The sequence below is a fragment of the Canis lupus genome, chromosome 3, assembly GCF_048164855.1.
Source record: "Canis lupus baileyi chromosome 3, mCanLup2.hap1, whole genome shotgun sequence".
In the NCBI taxonomy this organism is placed as follows: domain Eukaryota; kingdom Metazoa; phylum Chordata; class Mammalia; order Carnivora; family Canidae; genus Canis; species Canis lupus.
In genome coordinates, this window is record NC_132840.1 from 33,969,984 (window position 1) to 33,985,827 (window position 15,844).

The 15,844-nt window shown below is 56.2% G+C and overlaps 1 protein-coding gene across 1 annotated transcript; it reads right to left on the reverse strand.

Moving 5' to 3' along the window:
* Positions 1-2,902: 2,902 nt before the first annotated feature.
* On the reverse strand, positions 2,903-11,687 carry LDLRAD1 (low density lipoprotein receptor class A domain containing 1). The gene is made up of 5 exons (XM_072813388.1): positions 11,333-11,687; positions 10,051-10,176; positions 7,932-8,069; positions 6,153-6,281; positions 2,903-4,617 (listed from the first exon to the last, which is right to left on the reverse strand). Exons 1-5 carry the CDS (start codon positions 11,685-11,687, stop codon positions 4,469-4,471), a joined length of 897 nt encoding a protein of 298 aa, XP_072669489.1. The 3' UTR covers positions 2,903-4,468.
* Between the last annotated feature and the right edge of the window lie 4,157 nt (positions 11,688-15,844).

The window sequence follows — 15,844 nt, forward strand, 5'->3', positions numbered from 1 at the left end:
CTTTAAATTCCATTCATCTATCCCTTCATGTTTGCACAGCAAAGAACCTGTTGTGCTCCAAGTACTGATCAGGGCTGGAGGTGGGAGGAGGCAGGGAAGCTGGGAGATGGCAAATATTGACACTTGCTTCCTGGATTCTCGATGCATTCAGTCCCCCGCTCTGCTGAGGTGAACCAGGGGAAGGGCCTGGCTGGCTGCCTTGGGCTCTGTGTCTTTCTGGACACGACTGATGGAGTATTGTTCAGGAGGTGGCTGTGGCACCTGCTTCTTTCTGAAAGGAAGAACCAATACACAAGAAAAAAACAAATGTCATCCTGCCAGTGCCAGCCACTTCCTGTTTATGGGCTGCGAGGCCCTGGCCTGGGCTCCAGCTTTCTCTTCCAGGGAATCCTGGCTGAGAAGGAGTGAGACATCAAGGAGGGGATGTGGCAGGCTCTGGACGTGGACCTATCCAGGTTTGGTCCTGGCCATGTGATCTCAGGCAAGCAACTTCATCTCTCTGTGCCTCTGGAAAGTGTGACTAATCAAACCACATTACATGGAGGAGAAATGAGATACAAGAGACAAGGCATATCTGAGTTTGGGGTAGTGTTTGGCATGTACTACATGCTGACTAAATGCTGCCTTTAAAAAAAATTTTTTTATTTATGTATTCGTGAGAGACACACAGGCAGAGACACAGGCAGAGGGAGAAGCAGGCTCCCTGCAGGAACCCTGATGTAGGACTCGATCCTGGGTCTCCAGGACCACGCCCTGAGCTGAAGGTGGTGCCAAACCCCAGAGCCATCCGGGCTGCCCTAAATGCTGCCTTTTAATATTCGTTAAAGCCCCTGGCACAGCGCTTGGCACTCCCCTTTCTTCTGCTTAGAGCTTTAACATTTCCAAGTAGCGCTCACATCCCGGATCTCACTTCTTCTCAATACGCCTGTGCAGTAATTTGGTGAGGACATCATCATTTCTGACGGCAGGGAAGCCAGGCTACGTTGCAGCCCCTTCTCGGAAGGGAAGAATCAACTACGTTCCTCCGGCCGAAAGCCTCTGGCAGCACCGTGCAGTGGGCAGGGTCAGGTTCACTCCCTGCAGCCTAGGATCAGAGGCTCCCCCGGTCTGCAGTTTGGGGGACTGTTTGACAGCCCCTCGGCCCTCCCGCCCTCCCTGCCCTCTTTACCCTGCACTGCCCCCTGCCTGCTTCCCACATGGTGCCGGCCTAGCCCTGCTCCAGAGTCACCACCACCAGAAGCTTCGCAGACCTCCTGAAACTGAGAGTCCAACAGGGAACCGCCGCAGCTGACTCCCCAGACTCCTGGCTCTGCCCCCCACAACTGGCCACGCACCCTTGGAAGGTCCTGGCTGCTCTGAGCGTGTGAAGAAAGAACCTCCCTGGGAGCTTTGCCATGACAATGGAATGTAATGCTCCTGGTTTCGTAGTAAACGCTCAGCAGGTGCCCACAGGGTGCACCTGGGAACTTGGCTTCTGGTCTTGCCTTGTCATAACATGCTGAGTGGCTGGGATACATCCGTCCCAGCTTTGACTCTCCATCCTGCAAAATGAAGCATCTTAACCCCCCAGTGGGTGGGTTTGGTTGTGTGGGGAGGGGGGTGATGTGCAACCAGTGGCACCAGTGCCCCTGGGCACTTTTCTGAAAGGAGCCACAGGTCACTGAAGAAGCCCAGGAAGGGATGACTCTGGGGGGCGGGGGCAGGGGCAGGGTGGCACCTGCCTCTCCCCTGCAGGGCTCACCCCTGGCACCAGCAGGAAACACTGAGGCTGACCGTAGGAGCAGACTGGGGTACACTCCCATAGCTCCTCCCAGCAACCTTGTTTCTCCAGCCAGTGCTCAGGTCACTGGGGACACGGTCCATCTGAGTGCTGGAACCAGCCTCCGGGCCTTTTCTTGTTCCTCAGGAACCGGCTCGGCCCTCTCTTCCCTGGACACTGGCGTCCTGTTGGAGAAGGCACAGGGCAGGAGGACTGCTTCTCCCTCCCAGGTCTGGACTCTTCCACCGTCCCCCTCTCCCCTCCCTTCCCTCCCCCTGCTCCCTGAGGTCCAGGTAATCCAGCAGTACGTAGCCCTTGACCACTCCCCGCCCAAGGGCTGGCATCTCTTTCTCACACTACTGTGATTAAAGGTCATTGTAGGACCAGAATGCTTCCTTGCTTGTCGCCCCTGATGACTCCCACTCACCTTAGGAGGAAGTGTGACAGGCTGTGCGCTGCAGGATCATATCCCTGTTTACCTCCTCACCTCATCCCCTACTGTCTTCCCCCCCAGCTTTGGCCACTCTGGCCTGCCGGGCATTCCTGGGCTGAGCTGTACCCTGTCACACCCGCACAGCTATACACATGCTGGCCTCACGGTGGGGAATGCCCTCCACCTCTCCCCCTGGAAATTCTCCCACCCTCCAGAGCCAGCCCAAGTGCCCTTGCTCTGGACTAGGCGTCAGAACTGAGGGCACCCCGAGCAAGCCCCAACTGCCTCACTTGGGCTGTAGTTGGAGGGAAGCTCAGCCAAGGGTGCCAGAGCCCGGGGCTGTCTGTCCCTCGGCCAGGATCCCTGAGGTGCCTCGTCCCAGGAGCTGGTCCTCAGGTCATCAGCCTCAGGGACAGGATTGTGCCCTCACTCCCCAAAGGTACCTCCTTGGTGGTGTCAGCCCAGCATTTCCTGCTGCCCTATCCACCCATCCTCTATGTGTGAGGTGCCTCCTCCATGGAACCCTGTGCTCATTGTGTGTTGGGACCCAGGTCTCTTCACTCCTGGGTGCCTGGCATTGCCTTGGCCCAGAGCAGGCGTATGGAGGCGGCTCAGTGAGGAAAAGAATGAACTGGAGCTCAATAGTCTCTCAGATGCCCATTTTCAATTAAAAACTCACAGAAGAAAAAAAAAAAAAACTCACAGAAGGCTCCTATCTAAAATCAATTTTATTAATTTCCAATGCAGATATATTGGTCTTCCTCAACAGGAACTCTCTTGTCAGCCAGATTCCAAATCTCTCTTTTGGAATACGGATGGACCACATTCTGACCTTCAAATTACCTTATTTATTTTTAAAAAAATTTTTTGAGTTATTTACTTGAGAGGGGGCAGGGGCAGAGGGAGAGAGAGAATCCTAAGCAGATTCCACGCTCAGGTGCAGAGCCCAACTCGGGGCTGAATCTTACAACCCTGAGATCTGACCTGAGCTGAAACCAAGAATCAGAAGCTCAACCCACCCAGGTACCCTCAAATTACTTTTTAAAAATACCCCACATTCTGTTCCTGACCAAAGTATAATCCCACTGGGAGCAGAAAAGTGTTAGGCTTTGGAGCTAGGACACCAGAGACATTGCTTGGGTTTCAGTTCTAGCATTGACTTTGCTCTATGATCTGGGCAAGTCATTTCTTCTTCTGGGCCTCAGTTTTCTCATCTGTTTAACAGGATACCCATCCTTGCCTGTCTGGCTATTGTGAAACTAGGAAGTATCCAGAGAAACAGCTCATTCAGTCAAGCTGGCAGGACCAAAATACAATCCCTCCCTCAGGAAATCTGGGCTGTTTGGTTTGGAAGCTGGTCATGAGGTGGGTGGGTGGGGGGAGGGTAGGGAATGGGACAGAGGTGAAGAATGGGAGAGAGGGGCACCTGGGTGGTTCAGTTGGCTAAGCATCTGCCTTCAGCTCAGGTCATGACCCCAGGGTCCCAGGATCAAGCCCTGCATAGGGCTTCTTGCTCAGCAGGAAGTCTGTTTCTCCCTCTCCCTGCTCATGTTGCTACTCGCTCCCTCCCAAATAAATACAATCTTGAAAGAAAGAAAGAAAGAAAGAAAGAAAGAAAGAAAGAAAGAAAGAAAGAAAGAAAGAAAGAAAGAACAGAAGGGCAGTGAGGAGCTCCTCAAGCTGCTCTTTCTCCTGATCCTCTATTCTCCAACTCAGAGCCTCCCTGATGGCTTCCCACAGGGAGGATGGCAGGTACGCTGCCTCGTGTGCAATCTCTTGTGATCAATCAGTAGGCCTGCTAGGATCCCTGAGTTGAGAACAATGCCAAGGCTGCCTGGGAGCCCAGCAGTATCTATCTTAGGTACCAAAGGGTCAGAAAGTGGCATCACTTCACAAACACGTGCCATCTGTAAGAGCTGAACTCCTTGGCTTGGTTTTACCTTTTTTCTAAGGGGTGACAGGGTCAGGATCTGCAAGCCTGTCTTGGGGCAGAGCAACAGCTTTCCTCTGTGCGACCCCAGAGGACATGCCTAAAATCAGAAAGCAGATTCCTTTCATCGCTGTTAGGAGCTGTCTGACATGGTAGCGAGCTCCTGTCACTGGAGACATTCGAGGGGAGGTTGGACACTTGAAAGCAGGGGAGGCGGTTGTTATTGGGAGACAGTGCATGGACCCCACCAGATGATCCAGAAGCCTCCTTCCTGCCCTCGTGTTCTTGGAGTCGAGGTTATCAGCGCCATCCCAACCGGCCCCCGCCTCTGGCCTGGGTGGCCCACTCAGGGGCCAGGACAGGAGTACTCATCAGACCAGTCGGAGCAATGCTGAACGCGGTCACGGCAGAGGATCCTCGGGATGCAGCCGCAGTACGGGAAGACGGTGGAGGGGCAGCGCCACCACCCCGGGCCACAGGCTGGGCACACAGTCACTGTGGGTGCAAGAGGCAGCAGAAGAGCAGCTGCTGTGTCCTGGAGAACCCCGGCTCTGAAGTCTGCCCTAGCTCCCTCCCGCCCCCACCCTGTCCGACACGGGTTGACTGCATTCCCTATTTCCCTGCGGCAGAGAGCATCTGGACTCCCCAGATCATCACCCGAGCAAGTCTCCCACCCTATTCCTCATCCAATCAAGGTTGTTATTAAGATAAGCAAAGGGGGGCAGCCCCAGTGGCTCAGCGGTTTAGCACCGCCTTCAGCCCAGGGCTTGATCCTGGGGTTCCGGGATGGAGTCCCACGTCGGGCTCCCTGCATGGAGCCTGCTTCTCCCTCTGCTTCTCCCTCTGCTTCTCTCTCTCTCTCTCTCTCTCTCTCTCTCTGTCTCTAATAAATAAATAAAATCTAAAAACATAAATAAGTAAAAACAAAAAAGATAATCAAAGGGCCAGGCATGTGGTCAGCATTGGGAGGTTAATGGGAGCATATTTTCTCCCCCAGACTGTCCTCCCTCCATCACCCTGACTCAGCCACCCTAGCCGACTTGTGACAGACTCCTTGGTACCCTGGGCCTTCGGGGTGCTTCCCTGCAGGCTCAGCTTCTGCCTGTTGAAACCTGTCCACTCTCTAAGGCCTGCTCAAATACTGCCTCTTCTAAGAAGTTCCCTTTGGTTCTTTTTTTTTTTAGATTTATTTATTTATTTATTTATTTATTTATTTATTTATTTATTTATGACAGACACAGAGAGAGAGAGAGAGAGAAGCAGAGACACAGGCAGAGGGAGAAGCAGGCTCCATGCAGGAAGCCTGACGTGGGACTCGATCCCAGGTCTCCAGGATCACACCCTGGGCCGAAGGCGTTGCTAAATTGCTGAGCCACCCGGGCTGCCCCCCCCCTTTGATTCTTACTTGCATCTCTCCCCCAAACCATCTCTAGGTACCCAGCACTTGCTTTTGGCATCAGCATGATGTTAGTCCCAGGGGTAGGACACATGTGTGACTCCTGACTATCCTCCAGCAGACTCTGGTGCCAGGCACAGCCCCTACAAATACTCGGCACGTGTTTGTTGATTGAACAACAGGGAAGAAATTGAAAGGAAAGTCCAGGGCAGTGAAAGAGTTCCAGACGTGGTCCGGAGACCTGGGTTTGCACCCAGGTCACTTCTTCTCTTAAGTCCCTTCTCTGCTCTGGCCTCAGTTTACCTACATCTAAATTTGAGGCCAGTGATTCCCACCCTGCTCTCCTCTCAGGGTGGTTGGGAGGTGCAGAGGAGAGGAGGGAAACTCAGGCCAAAATCCCAGTTAGGCTTCGTATGTACTCTTTGTCTGACCCCCCCGGGGCCTGGTTTCCTCATTTGTCCCCACCACAGAATAACCATCCAAAAGGAGACTTTTGGAGTGGTGGTGAGCACTCCATCCCCGGAGGCATTCAAACAGGGGTGGAAAAGTTCTTCATGGTATACGAGAAGGGGAGGCAGGAGAACCTCTGAGATTCTCCAGTCAGCTTTTGCCTGGCCTGTGCCCAGACCCCTACCTGGGCTCAGTTCATCCGAGCAGTCCCCACAGTTGTTGGTCCCATCACACTTTTGGTCTGAGTAGATCCAGGAAGACGGGTCTCCACAGCGGGCCACGAGGAAGCGGGGAAGGCTCTGGGGCATGTCCCCTACGGCGGGACAGACGAAGCTGGAGGAAGTCCACACCTGGCCTCCAACGTCTACCTGGAGGAGGAGTGTCCTGGCCACCCTGGCAGTTGCCAAACTCGGGCTCCCAGGGAGAAGGGCACAGGAGACGCTTTCCCAGGGAGGAGGTCAAGCCAAGGCAGAGGAGTATTCCTTCCCTGTCTACCCGACAAGACGGCCAGAGAGCGGCATCTTCCCTGTTCACTCCCGGCTCAGCCCTGGTGCATGCCCACCGCCCAGCCTCCAGAAGTGTCCTTTATCACACCTCTCCAGAAGCCTCCACCAAGTCTTGCACTTGGGTGCCAGAACACAGCGGGTGTGGGTTCACATACTTGGTGAGGGGGAGTCAGAGAACCCTTCTTGAAAGTGGGTTCCATGTTAGTGGGCAGTGGTGTGAAGGGGCTACCAAAATTAGTGCGGACCCAAGCCACGTCACAAGAGGCCTCTGGCAGGAAACAGCCTTTGTTCCTTGGATGAGCCAGGGCCGGCCAAGAGTGTCATGGATGCTTCTGGAGCCTGACCAAGGAGAGGGACAGAGGAGCCTGTATGTGTCCTGGGCTGTGCTGGTGGAGTGGAGAAAACCAGCCATGAGGGCGGGTAGGAGTATGGAGTATGATGTAGGAGTATGGCGTGTGGCCCTGGGAAGAGGATACTCGTGGCGAGCAAGAAAGCCATCTTCAAGTCCTTGCATTGCCACCATCATGGGAGGTAGATTAAAATGGGGTTCAGATGAGAGAAGAGAGTTGGAAGCAATCAAGGACACTACAGGGGGACAGCTCTAAACTCAGCCCAAGGGAGACATTCCCGTGGAAACCATGTGATGAGGGATGGGAGCAGCTGCCTCAGGCTGTAGGGAGCCCCCCGTCCCAGGAGTATGCAAGCAGAGGCTAGGTGGCCTGGGTTTGTTAGGAGAGGCTTTGGGCATGAGCTATGACTTGCACTAGATGACCTCTAACATTTCTTCTAGTCTAGAGGGTCCATGATGCAGTGACGCTTCCCCCATCTGCTCCCTCATCCCACCCGCTCCAACTCAGCAGACTCTCTCCCTCCTACATGGAAAGTGCCGAGTCCATGTGGCCACGGCTCTTCTCTCCTGGGCGCTGTCAGGTCTCTAAGGTCTGGGACCAGGTCTTCCCACTCATTCATTCATTTGTTTGTTCCATCATTCATTCAGGAAATCATCCCAGATACTCCTCTGCTGAGCAGAGGGGTCCCCAATCAACTAGACCAGGCCTGCCCTAGAGGGGTTCACAGTCTGATGGGGGTGGTAAATGTGCCAATGGGAGTAGGCTTGGGACACAGGGAAGCAGAGGGGCTACGGGAGCCCAGAGGAGGGAACTTCACCTACTTTGGGAGCCAAGGAAGGCTTCCTGGTGGAGGTAACACTTGAGTGGAGATGCACAGAGGAAAGGCATTCCTAGCATGGACACACAGGTGTGCATGTACCTGGGCCGGAGGGAGCACGTGTGGTCCTCCCCGAGGGACCATGTAAGCAAAGGCCTGGGGACGTGAAGGTGCCTGGTATGTGCGGGGACCTGAGAGCGTTGTTGTGGCTGGAGGTGGGGCAACCCCGAACCGTGTGGCTGAACGGTGGGGGCCCACGCGGGGCAGGGCAGGACTGAGCGGGCACTCACGGCACATGGCCTCATCCTCATCCTCGCCGTGGGTGCAGCTGCGGACACCATCACAGACCCCGCTGGCTGGGATGCAGCTCCTCCGGTCGTGGCACAGGAAGCCTGTCCTGTTTGTTGGCGTCACACAGGCCTGGGCCCCTGAGTTGGCAGGGGAGACCCCAGAAGGTCAGGGGTGGTGCTCCCAAGCGTGTCAGCACCAGTTCCCACAACAAAGCCCCGCTCTGAGCCGGCAGAGGGGAAGGGGCAGCCAGGAGGGTACTGGGCCAAGTGGGGACAGAGACGAGGTCCAAGCCCCCGCTCTACCGTTTGCCAGCTGTGTGACTTTGGGCAGATGACTTGACCTCTCTGAGCCTCCGGTTCCTTGTCTGTAAGTGGGGACTGGAGCACACACCCCATAGGACTGCTGGGGAGATGGCATAAAGCTTTTGTGTCAATAACCCTAGAACACAGAACGTGCAGAGTAATGCATGGCTCCCTCCTTGACTGAGAGCTTATTGACTGTCACAGAAGCTCCAGAGGGCAGGGCTCTGGTCACTGAAGCGGGTTTAACGGTGGAGCTCCTGGGGCCAGGCCAGGTGGTCAGAAGCAATCTACTGGGGCCGGTTGGGAACCACGATGCCACAATCCCTTACCTCTGGGCACAACCTTACGGGCTGCAGAGCATGTTGACATTTGGATTCTGTCCTTTCTCTGAATAGCTCCGTGAGGTGCCATCATTAGCCCCACTTCACAGATGAGAAATCAAGGTTCAGGAAGGTGCAAGGCCCAGTCATACAGCTAACGGCCCGGGCCCGCTGACCCTGCCCTTTCCTGAGGCTGGGGCTGGACCCCCAGTGTCCAGAAATGTGGGTGGCTGAGTCCTCCCTTCCATCCCACTGGGAGGACGCACACCCCGGGGCTGCTCCAAAGACTGAAAGGAGGGAAACTGGCAGACAAGGGGCACAGGTCACCCTGGCCCCACAGGCTGCGCATGTGACTATCCGGGTGCATGCAAGCTGGACACGGGAGCGGGTCTGTGCTCGTGTGATTGGGCACACACGCACCACGTCTCACCTCCTGGAGCGGTCTCGGCTGGTGCGGGGGCTGAGTCCCAGAGACATTCGTATGTCGCACATGCACACACACGGACACACCCCCCGACACACACATACACAGACACACCCGCATGTGTACACGTGAGCACACAAGTGAACTCCTCACGTGTCCGCTTCTCCTCAGTCTCATGTTCTTACACAGGGGTGTAGAGTCCTGCGGATTTTATCCCCCACTGCTGCCTTGTTCCCTTATAGCCCGCCCCCCGCCTGGCTACAGAGTCATCGCTCAGAAATGACACCCCACCCCCGGCTTGAGCCCCATCCCGTGGATCTCTGGATGGTGACCCCTCCTCAGGACGGTGACCCCTGCCTCACCCACTGCCCCTGCCCCAGGTGCCCACTGACCTCCTGCCATCTCTCCTTCTCTTCATGTGTCCTCCCACCCTTGGGACTCTGCACATACTGTTCCCTATGCCCAGGATGCTTTTCCTGCCACCCCCTCCACTAACCAATTCCCACTTGTTCTTCATGGCCCAGCTCCCTTTCATTTCTCCAGGCGCCCACCTGACTCCCAGACTGGGTCAGAGCCCCTCTGTTCCAGACTCGCAGAGCCCCCATGAACCCTGCCTTCATGTCCATTAATCTCCCAACTGCTAGCTCCGTGAGGCAGGGACTGTGTTGAGCTTCACCACGGAAGCCAGGGCTGCAGGAATGTCCCAGACACATCCCTGTCCTCTGAGGTGGAGGCAGACACACAGACAGATGGCACCACCCAGGGGCTTGGGGGCTGTGGGGGCCAAGGCACGTGGCCCAGCCTAGGGCTCAGGGAAGAGTTCCTGAGGAAGGTGACGTGAGGAGCCAGGTCCTCTCAGTAACCCTTATTGCAGATGTGCAAATGGCAGCTCAGAGTCCTCTGTGTGTGTGCATGTGTGTGTGTGTGTGCACATGCCACGTCTGTGCACACACCCCAGGAACTGTTCCACAGTCTCATCATGGAGAAGCCAGTAGCATTAGGGTTCCTTATCACTCTGTGGCCCCCAGCCCCTCCTGGCAAGTCCAGCCCACCCTCTCTGGACCACGCTGACCTGGTGTGCGTGGTGGGCGTCCAAGGATGGTAACCAGGGCGATCAGGGCTGCGAGAGTCACCAGCAGGAGCAGCAAGAAGGCAGAGAGGCAGGCTCCCCGGCGCAAGCAGCAGAGGGGGCCGTGGCCTAGTGTGGGGTGGGAAACCAGTGGTGGATCCCCCTTGCCTGCCCCTCCAGGGGCGCCTCCCCACCTATGGGGTTGGGGGCAGGAAGGGCTCCCAGGAGGAGGAGGCTCCTGAGCCTGCCCTGATGCTCCTGGGCCTGCCAGTGGACTCACCTCCACCAAGCACCCATCCCTCACCTGGACCAGTGCCTGGTGAGCAACAGTGGGGCTGGGGGCCCGGGTGTCTGCTCCATGGCCCTTGCCAGGTTGTCCTCCCTCAAGGACTTCTCTGGAGGCCAGGAGAAATGGACACCTGCTTAGTGAGCTGCTGCCTGGAGAAAAACTAAAGCAGGCCTTTTGTGGTGATGAATTTTCTTTTTCAAAACCAACCTTCATTTTATAGAGGAGAAGAGAAGGTCCAGATCACCTGGTGCGGAGCTGGGACGTGGGCCCATGCCAAAACCTAGGCCCTTTGCGTGATGCCAACTGACTGTGCATTCTGGAGCCGGCCAGGATGCTGGTCGGATTCCCAGCTGGCTGGGCCACATGGAGAAGTCACCTGACTCCTCTATGCCTCTTTCCTCATGTGGAAAAGGGGGATCATGACACCTACCTTGGGGTTGTTGAGAGAGTTAGGCTAAGCTAGTTGACCGAGGAGAGCAGTGCCTGGCACACTGTCAGGGCGCCAAAGGCTTTAGCTACCATGAGTGCTTACTGAGCACCTGCTCTGTGCCAGGCTGTATCCCAAGCACCCTGGAAATAACAATGAGTGGAGACCTCCTGCTCCTTCAAATTTCCTTGGGCCTTTCATTTTTGCCTGCTTGTGGAAATAATGAAAGGAAGCTTTATTAAGGACCTGGAGGCATCCTGCTGTGTAGGGCACAGGACGACAGCCACAGCGCTGGTCCTTACCCCCTGAAAGCTTGCTGTGGCACTTAGAGGACAAGGCGTGGGCGGGGCCAAGGGAGAGGGTGGGCACCCTGTGGGCCACGGTGTCTCAGAGAAAGGGGCAGCACAGGTCTCTGGCGTCTGTGTGTTTCCAGGGTCCCCCCACCGCCAAAGGGGCAGGGCACACTATGGGTGTTTTGTGACCACTCTGCCACAGAGATCCAGGTGACACTTCCCTCCAATCCGCTCACATCCCAGGGCTGCCTGCTTCGCCTGCCCGCGGACCCGCACCGGCCAGAGCCCTGGGCTCTACCTTCCAAGGCCGGTGCGGGAGGCCGCAGGGGGAGGCCCGCCAGGGGCAGCGTGTAGGGGCGGAGGCCTGGCCGAGGGCCTGGGGGGCTGCGAGGGGCCTGGCCGGAGCCAACGGGGGCGCAGATGGGGCAGGGGCGGGGGCGGCAGGGCCCAAGAGCCCGCAGTGCGCAGTGCTGGCCAGGGCTCCCTGGTCGTGGTCACCCACAAACACGGGTGACTCCCGTCGCCAGGGAGGCAGGTGGAGCGGGGCAGCCAAGAGCTGCTGCTCAAATATCTGAGCTGTGCGGCTGCGGGCGGGGGTGTCATAGGAGACACTCAGAGGCCCTGGACACATGGGGGCAGGGCCCTTTGCCCCACACCCAGGCCCCGCAGGAGTCCAACCAGAAGTTAACTAGCACCCGTGGGGAGCAACCAGGGCACCCCAACTTGAATTTGAACCCCATCCCCCAGTCCCACTTCCCGGCAGTGTGGGGTCCCAATTTGGCCAAGCTCCCCAAACACCCTTGGTCTCGGCTGCCTCATCTGTTATCACCCCCAAACAGGACCCCTTCTCGGAGCTGTCCTGGGGATTCAAAGAGGCCGTGCACTGCCAGGCACATCTCAGGGTGGGGGTGGGGGGTGTTGATCCTGTAGAGCTATTATTATTGCTTTCTACTCCTGGTTCTGTTTCCTCATTGACAAAACATGGCCAAGACCGGGCATGTAGTAGATGCTCAATAAATGTGTGTTCCTTTCTTTAGTGCATAAAGGGGAAGCAATCTGTCCTGGTTGTCACATCATTGGTGCTAACTAAGTGTGTGATCCTGCCCGCCTCGTCCATCAGAGGTACAGCCAATGGCCCAGGCCACCCCCTGAGTCAGGGACTTGGCTCCAGGGCTCTCTACCGTGTGTGGTGCGGGGTAGGTGATGGGCCGCCCAAACGGCGCTCAACAAATGCGTGGAGAGAAAGAATGACCATCTTAAGCAGGTGACTATCAGCATGTCTGCGACAGGAAGCTGGGAATGGATGGCTTCAGGGTGGGGGCAGACATCTGAGGGACACTGGGGGCCCTAGGCAAGCAGCGGCCCAGCCTCCAGGGAGCCCCACCTGGGGGTTTGGTCCTTTACCTTCCCCCCCGGGGAGGACTTCGGTTCCAGCAGCATGGTCACCTCCATCTCCCTGTGCAAGATCACAGAACGAGGGCTTCTGTGGGCTGTGGGCTGGCCTCAGGGAGCCACACGGCAGGGGGTCCGCGGGAGGGTGGAGGAGAGCCTGGTGTGGACCCAAGGACCCCACGCCCGCCAGTGCTGAGTGCCTCAACCCCCCGGCGCCCGCTCTACGACTCCCACCAACTCCCACCTCTGGCTGGACCGGGCCCTCCGCCTGCAATGCCCTTCTCTCCACTGTGCACTCAGCAAACGTTCATCCTTCACACCTGCTCGGGCTCATCCCTGCAGGGACTTTGCTTGGTGCCCCCTCCCCATAATGCCGACCCTCCCTCCTCGGCCTCCCGTCCACCTGGCTCCCACTGCTCCATCCCCTCCCGGCACTTGCCACCTGGACAGTGCGCTGGTTCACCTGCTGGGTCTCCCCCTGAGCCTGAGAGACCTGGGCCACCTCAGCACCTCGTCTCTTTACTGGAGCCCACTCTTGACCCCAGGATTGGCCCCCCAGGGCAGGAGCCGTGTTAGAGCAGCTCTTACCTGGGGGAAGATTTTGTTCATATGTCTGGCCTCCAGCACCCAGCTCCAGCCTCCTGGCACGGGGACCTCCTGGGCAGAGAACTGGGTGCAGCTTCCTGCCCGGTCTCCAGGGCACCCTGGCCCGGGCACGCCCTCCCTGTGGGCGATCCCTCCCAGGCTTCTGCTCGGCCCTTCTCCACTCTGCCCTCTGATGGAAGGCGCCTGCTCCTCGGTTGGGATCCTCAACAAAGAGCCTGAGGTTCAGAGAGGGAGAAGCTGCCCCTGAGTCACACAGCAGGGGGAGGACCTGCTCTTTCCTCCATATCAAGGATGAGACAGGTGCATGAAGATCCAGGAAGAAATACCCAGAATTAATGTTCTAGTGGCTGAAATACAGGAATCCCTTTCTTTTCGTTCTTCTATTCAATTTAATAGGTAATCCATGTGGAAGGACTATGCATTTTCCACTAAAATTATAAAGCAAAATAATTTTAAATTATTTTCTTTTAAAAAGGGGCCATGTACCTTTTCATCTTTCAGGAGACGGTGCCCGTGATGGAGGAGGGGCAGGTGGGTCGCTCACCTGAATAACCCCTGCTGCCCACGCCGCAGGTGGCAGCTTCATCCCTGCTGCTGAGGAGACCAAGGCCCTGGGAGTTTAAGGGACTGGCAGGAGGACCAAGGGGGGAGAGGCATCTGCCTCAGAACTGAGCGTGGGGCCTCCGGGGAAGGCCCCTATGCAGCCCATCTCTGAGGCCCAGGGTTTGTCTACCTGGGACTGGCTTCCCTTTTGCATTAGGATAAACACTAGTGCATGGGGGGCCAGGAGGGAGGGGATGGATGGACGCAGGGCAGCCCTCTGGAGGCCGGCCAAGGGAACAGTTTCTTGCCCTCCCCCCCCCCCCCCCCCGCCCAATTCTCTCGTCCATATAACAAAAGGATTAGACTGAATGAAGGCGGCATCTTAGGTTGGGGACTCCTATAGTCAGACCATAAGCCCAGATTGGAAGGCAAGTAGGTTTGATTGGGAGTGATCCCTGGAAATGCCAGCTGGGGAGGGAGGGAGGTGACACCAGGAAGGAAAGGACCCAGTCACAGGCATGTGATCAAGCATGTTCCCACTGTGCACAAATGGAACTTTCTCCTGCCAAGGAATTTGAGAAGCCAAGGGAGGAGACGCCCGTCAGAGTTACCCCACCTGAAGGTGAGGGCACTGGGGCATTTGTTTGCCAGTTCTTGCTAGTCACCAGCTGAGGGAGGATTTTAACTGCTGGCACCTCTGGCCTGCCGTAGGTGAAGCGCTGTGGGGGCAATTGCAAGCCAGGCTGATGTATCCTGAGGTAGAACAGGTTGAGGGGTGTGGGCAGGACACCCCACAGTATCTGTCAAGATGCTAACTAGAGGGCAGCCCAGGTGGCTCAGCGGTTTAGTGCCACCTTCAGCCCAGGGCGCGATCCTGGAGACCCGGGATCGAGTCCCAGGTCGGGCTCCCAGCATGGAGCCTGCTTCTCCCTCTGCCTGTGTCTCTGCCTCTCTGCCTCTCTCTCTCTGTGTGTCTCTCATGAATAAATAAAATCTTAAAAAAAAAAAAGATGCTAGCTAGGTTTTGTCTTGTGCACCAACAGCAATTGGGTAGAGAATGTCTGGTACGCGGGATTCCGACGGACTCTGAGGTCAGGCCTCGGGGCTCTGTGATTGACTGGAGATGTCCACCCTGCATTCCCTTGGGCAACTGTGCTGAGCTCCTTTGGCCTTGGCAAGGGACTGCTTAAGCTGCGCCTGGGTCAACCTCCAGTGAGAACAGGAATTCGGGTGCTGATAGTCCACAGGGTCCCCCGCCACGAGCTGTGACCTCCAGGCTAACCTCTCTGAGCTTCAGCTTTCTCATCTGCCCCTCTAAACTTTTCCAGTCATTCCTGTAGAAAGGCAGTGCCCCAATCAAAGGACCTCTCAGTCGGAATTCCCCACTCGACGCCCCACACCATGCCAGCTCCCCTCCACCTACTTGCTCTAACCTCTCCCTTCTTCCCCTCCTTCCTCCCCCGGAAACAAAAGTCTCTAAAACTTGTCATAGAAAAGTAGGAAGAAACAGGTAACAAAGAATCATGTATCTACCCTCCAGAGTTAACAAATGTTAAGATTTAGTCATTTTTGCTTTAGAGTTTTTTTTTTTCTATTAAGTTTAGCAAAATCAAAGGTGTCTTTTCTCCGTAGAGAGAGGCAGTCAGGATACAGGTCTGGCTGGCTGAAAAGTTCACACTCTACCTGTAGCTACACCCTCACTTCTCTAGAGTGTGTTCCTCAGGCCAGCAGCACCTGCATCATCTGGGAGCTGGTGAGAACCAGGGTCTCACTCCAGCCCTGCCGAACCAGAACCCGCGTCTTGACAAGATCCTCAGGAGATTCAAATGGAAAGCCTTGCCCGACCCCATGCTACTGCGCAGCCCTTTCCTATGTGTCGGTCTGATGGATTTCCTCCTTGGCATGTTGCTTTTTCATACCTGCCCTTCAGTTTTCTATGGGTGGTTTGTCTTTTTCCTCTTGGTTTGTGCATTTCTTTATGCTGGGTTTGAATACTTTGTTACATATTTCTCCAGGCTGTAGTTTGCCACTTGCTTAGAGGGGCTTTTGCTGGCTCCCTCTGCCTTTCTAAATCCATCTTTTGTGCCCAGAACCAGGTAAAAATCTCACTTTACGAAGCCTTCTTTGACTCTCCCTCCTCCTCTTGATTTACCTTTCCCTATATACCTTACTGTCCAGGGCTCTGTCTTAGCCTGGCTGTGGCTAGGAGAGACCCTCTGGACCTGGGTCTTCATCCCAGCTCTGCCA

What these genes read in the sequence shown, in the direction of transcription:
- LDLRAD1 (XM_072813388.1), bottom strand. Translation starts at nt 11,687, where the DNA reads ATGTGTCCAGGGCCTCTGAGTGTCTCCTATGACACCCCCGCCCGCAGC. An exon ending in ACGCCCACCACGCACACCAG is followed by an intron (nt 8,070 to 10,050) that starts GTCAGCGTGGTC and finishes CTGCCAACTCAG; the next exon opens with GGGCCCAGGCCTGTGTGACG. An exon ending in TGAGGATGAGGCCATGTGCC is followed by an intron (nt 6,282 to 7,931) that starts GTGAGTGCCCGC and finishes GTCCCGCCGTAG; the next exon opens with GGGACATGCCCCAGAGCCTT.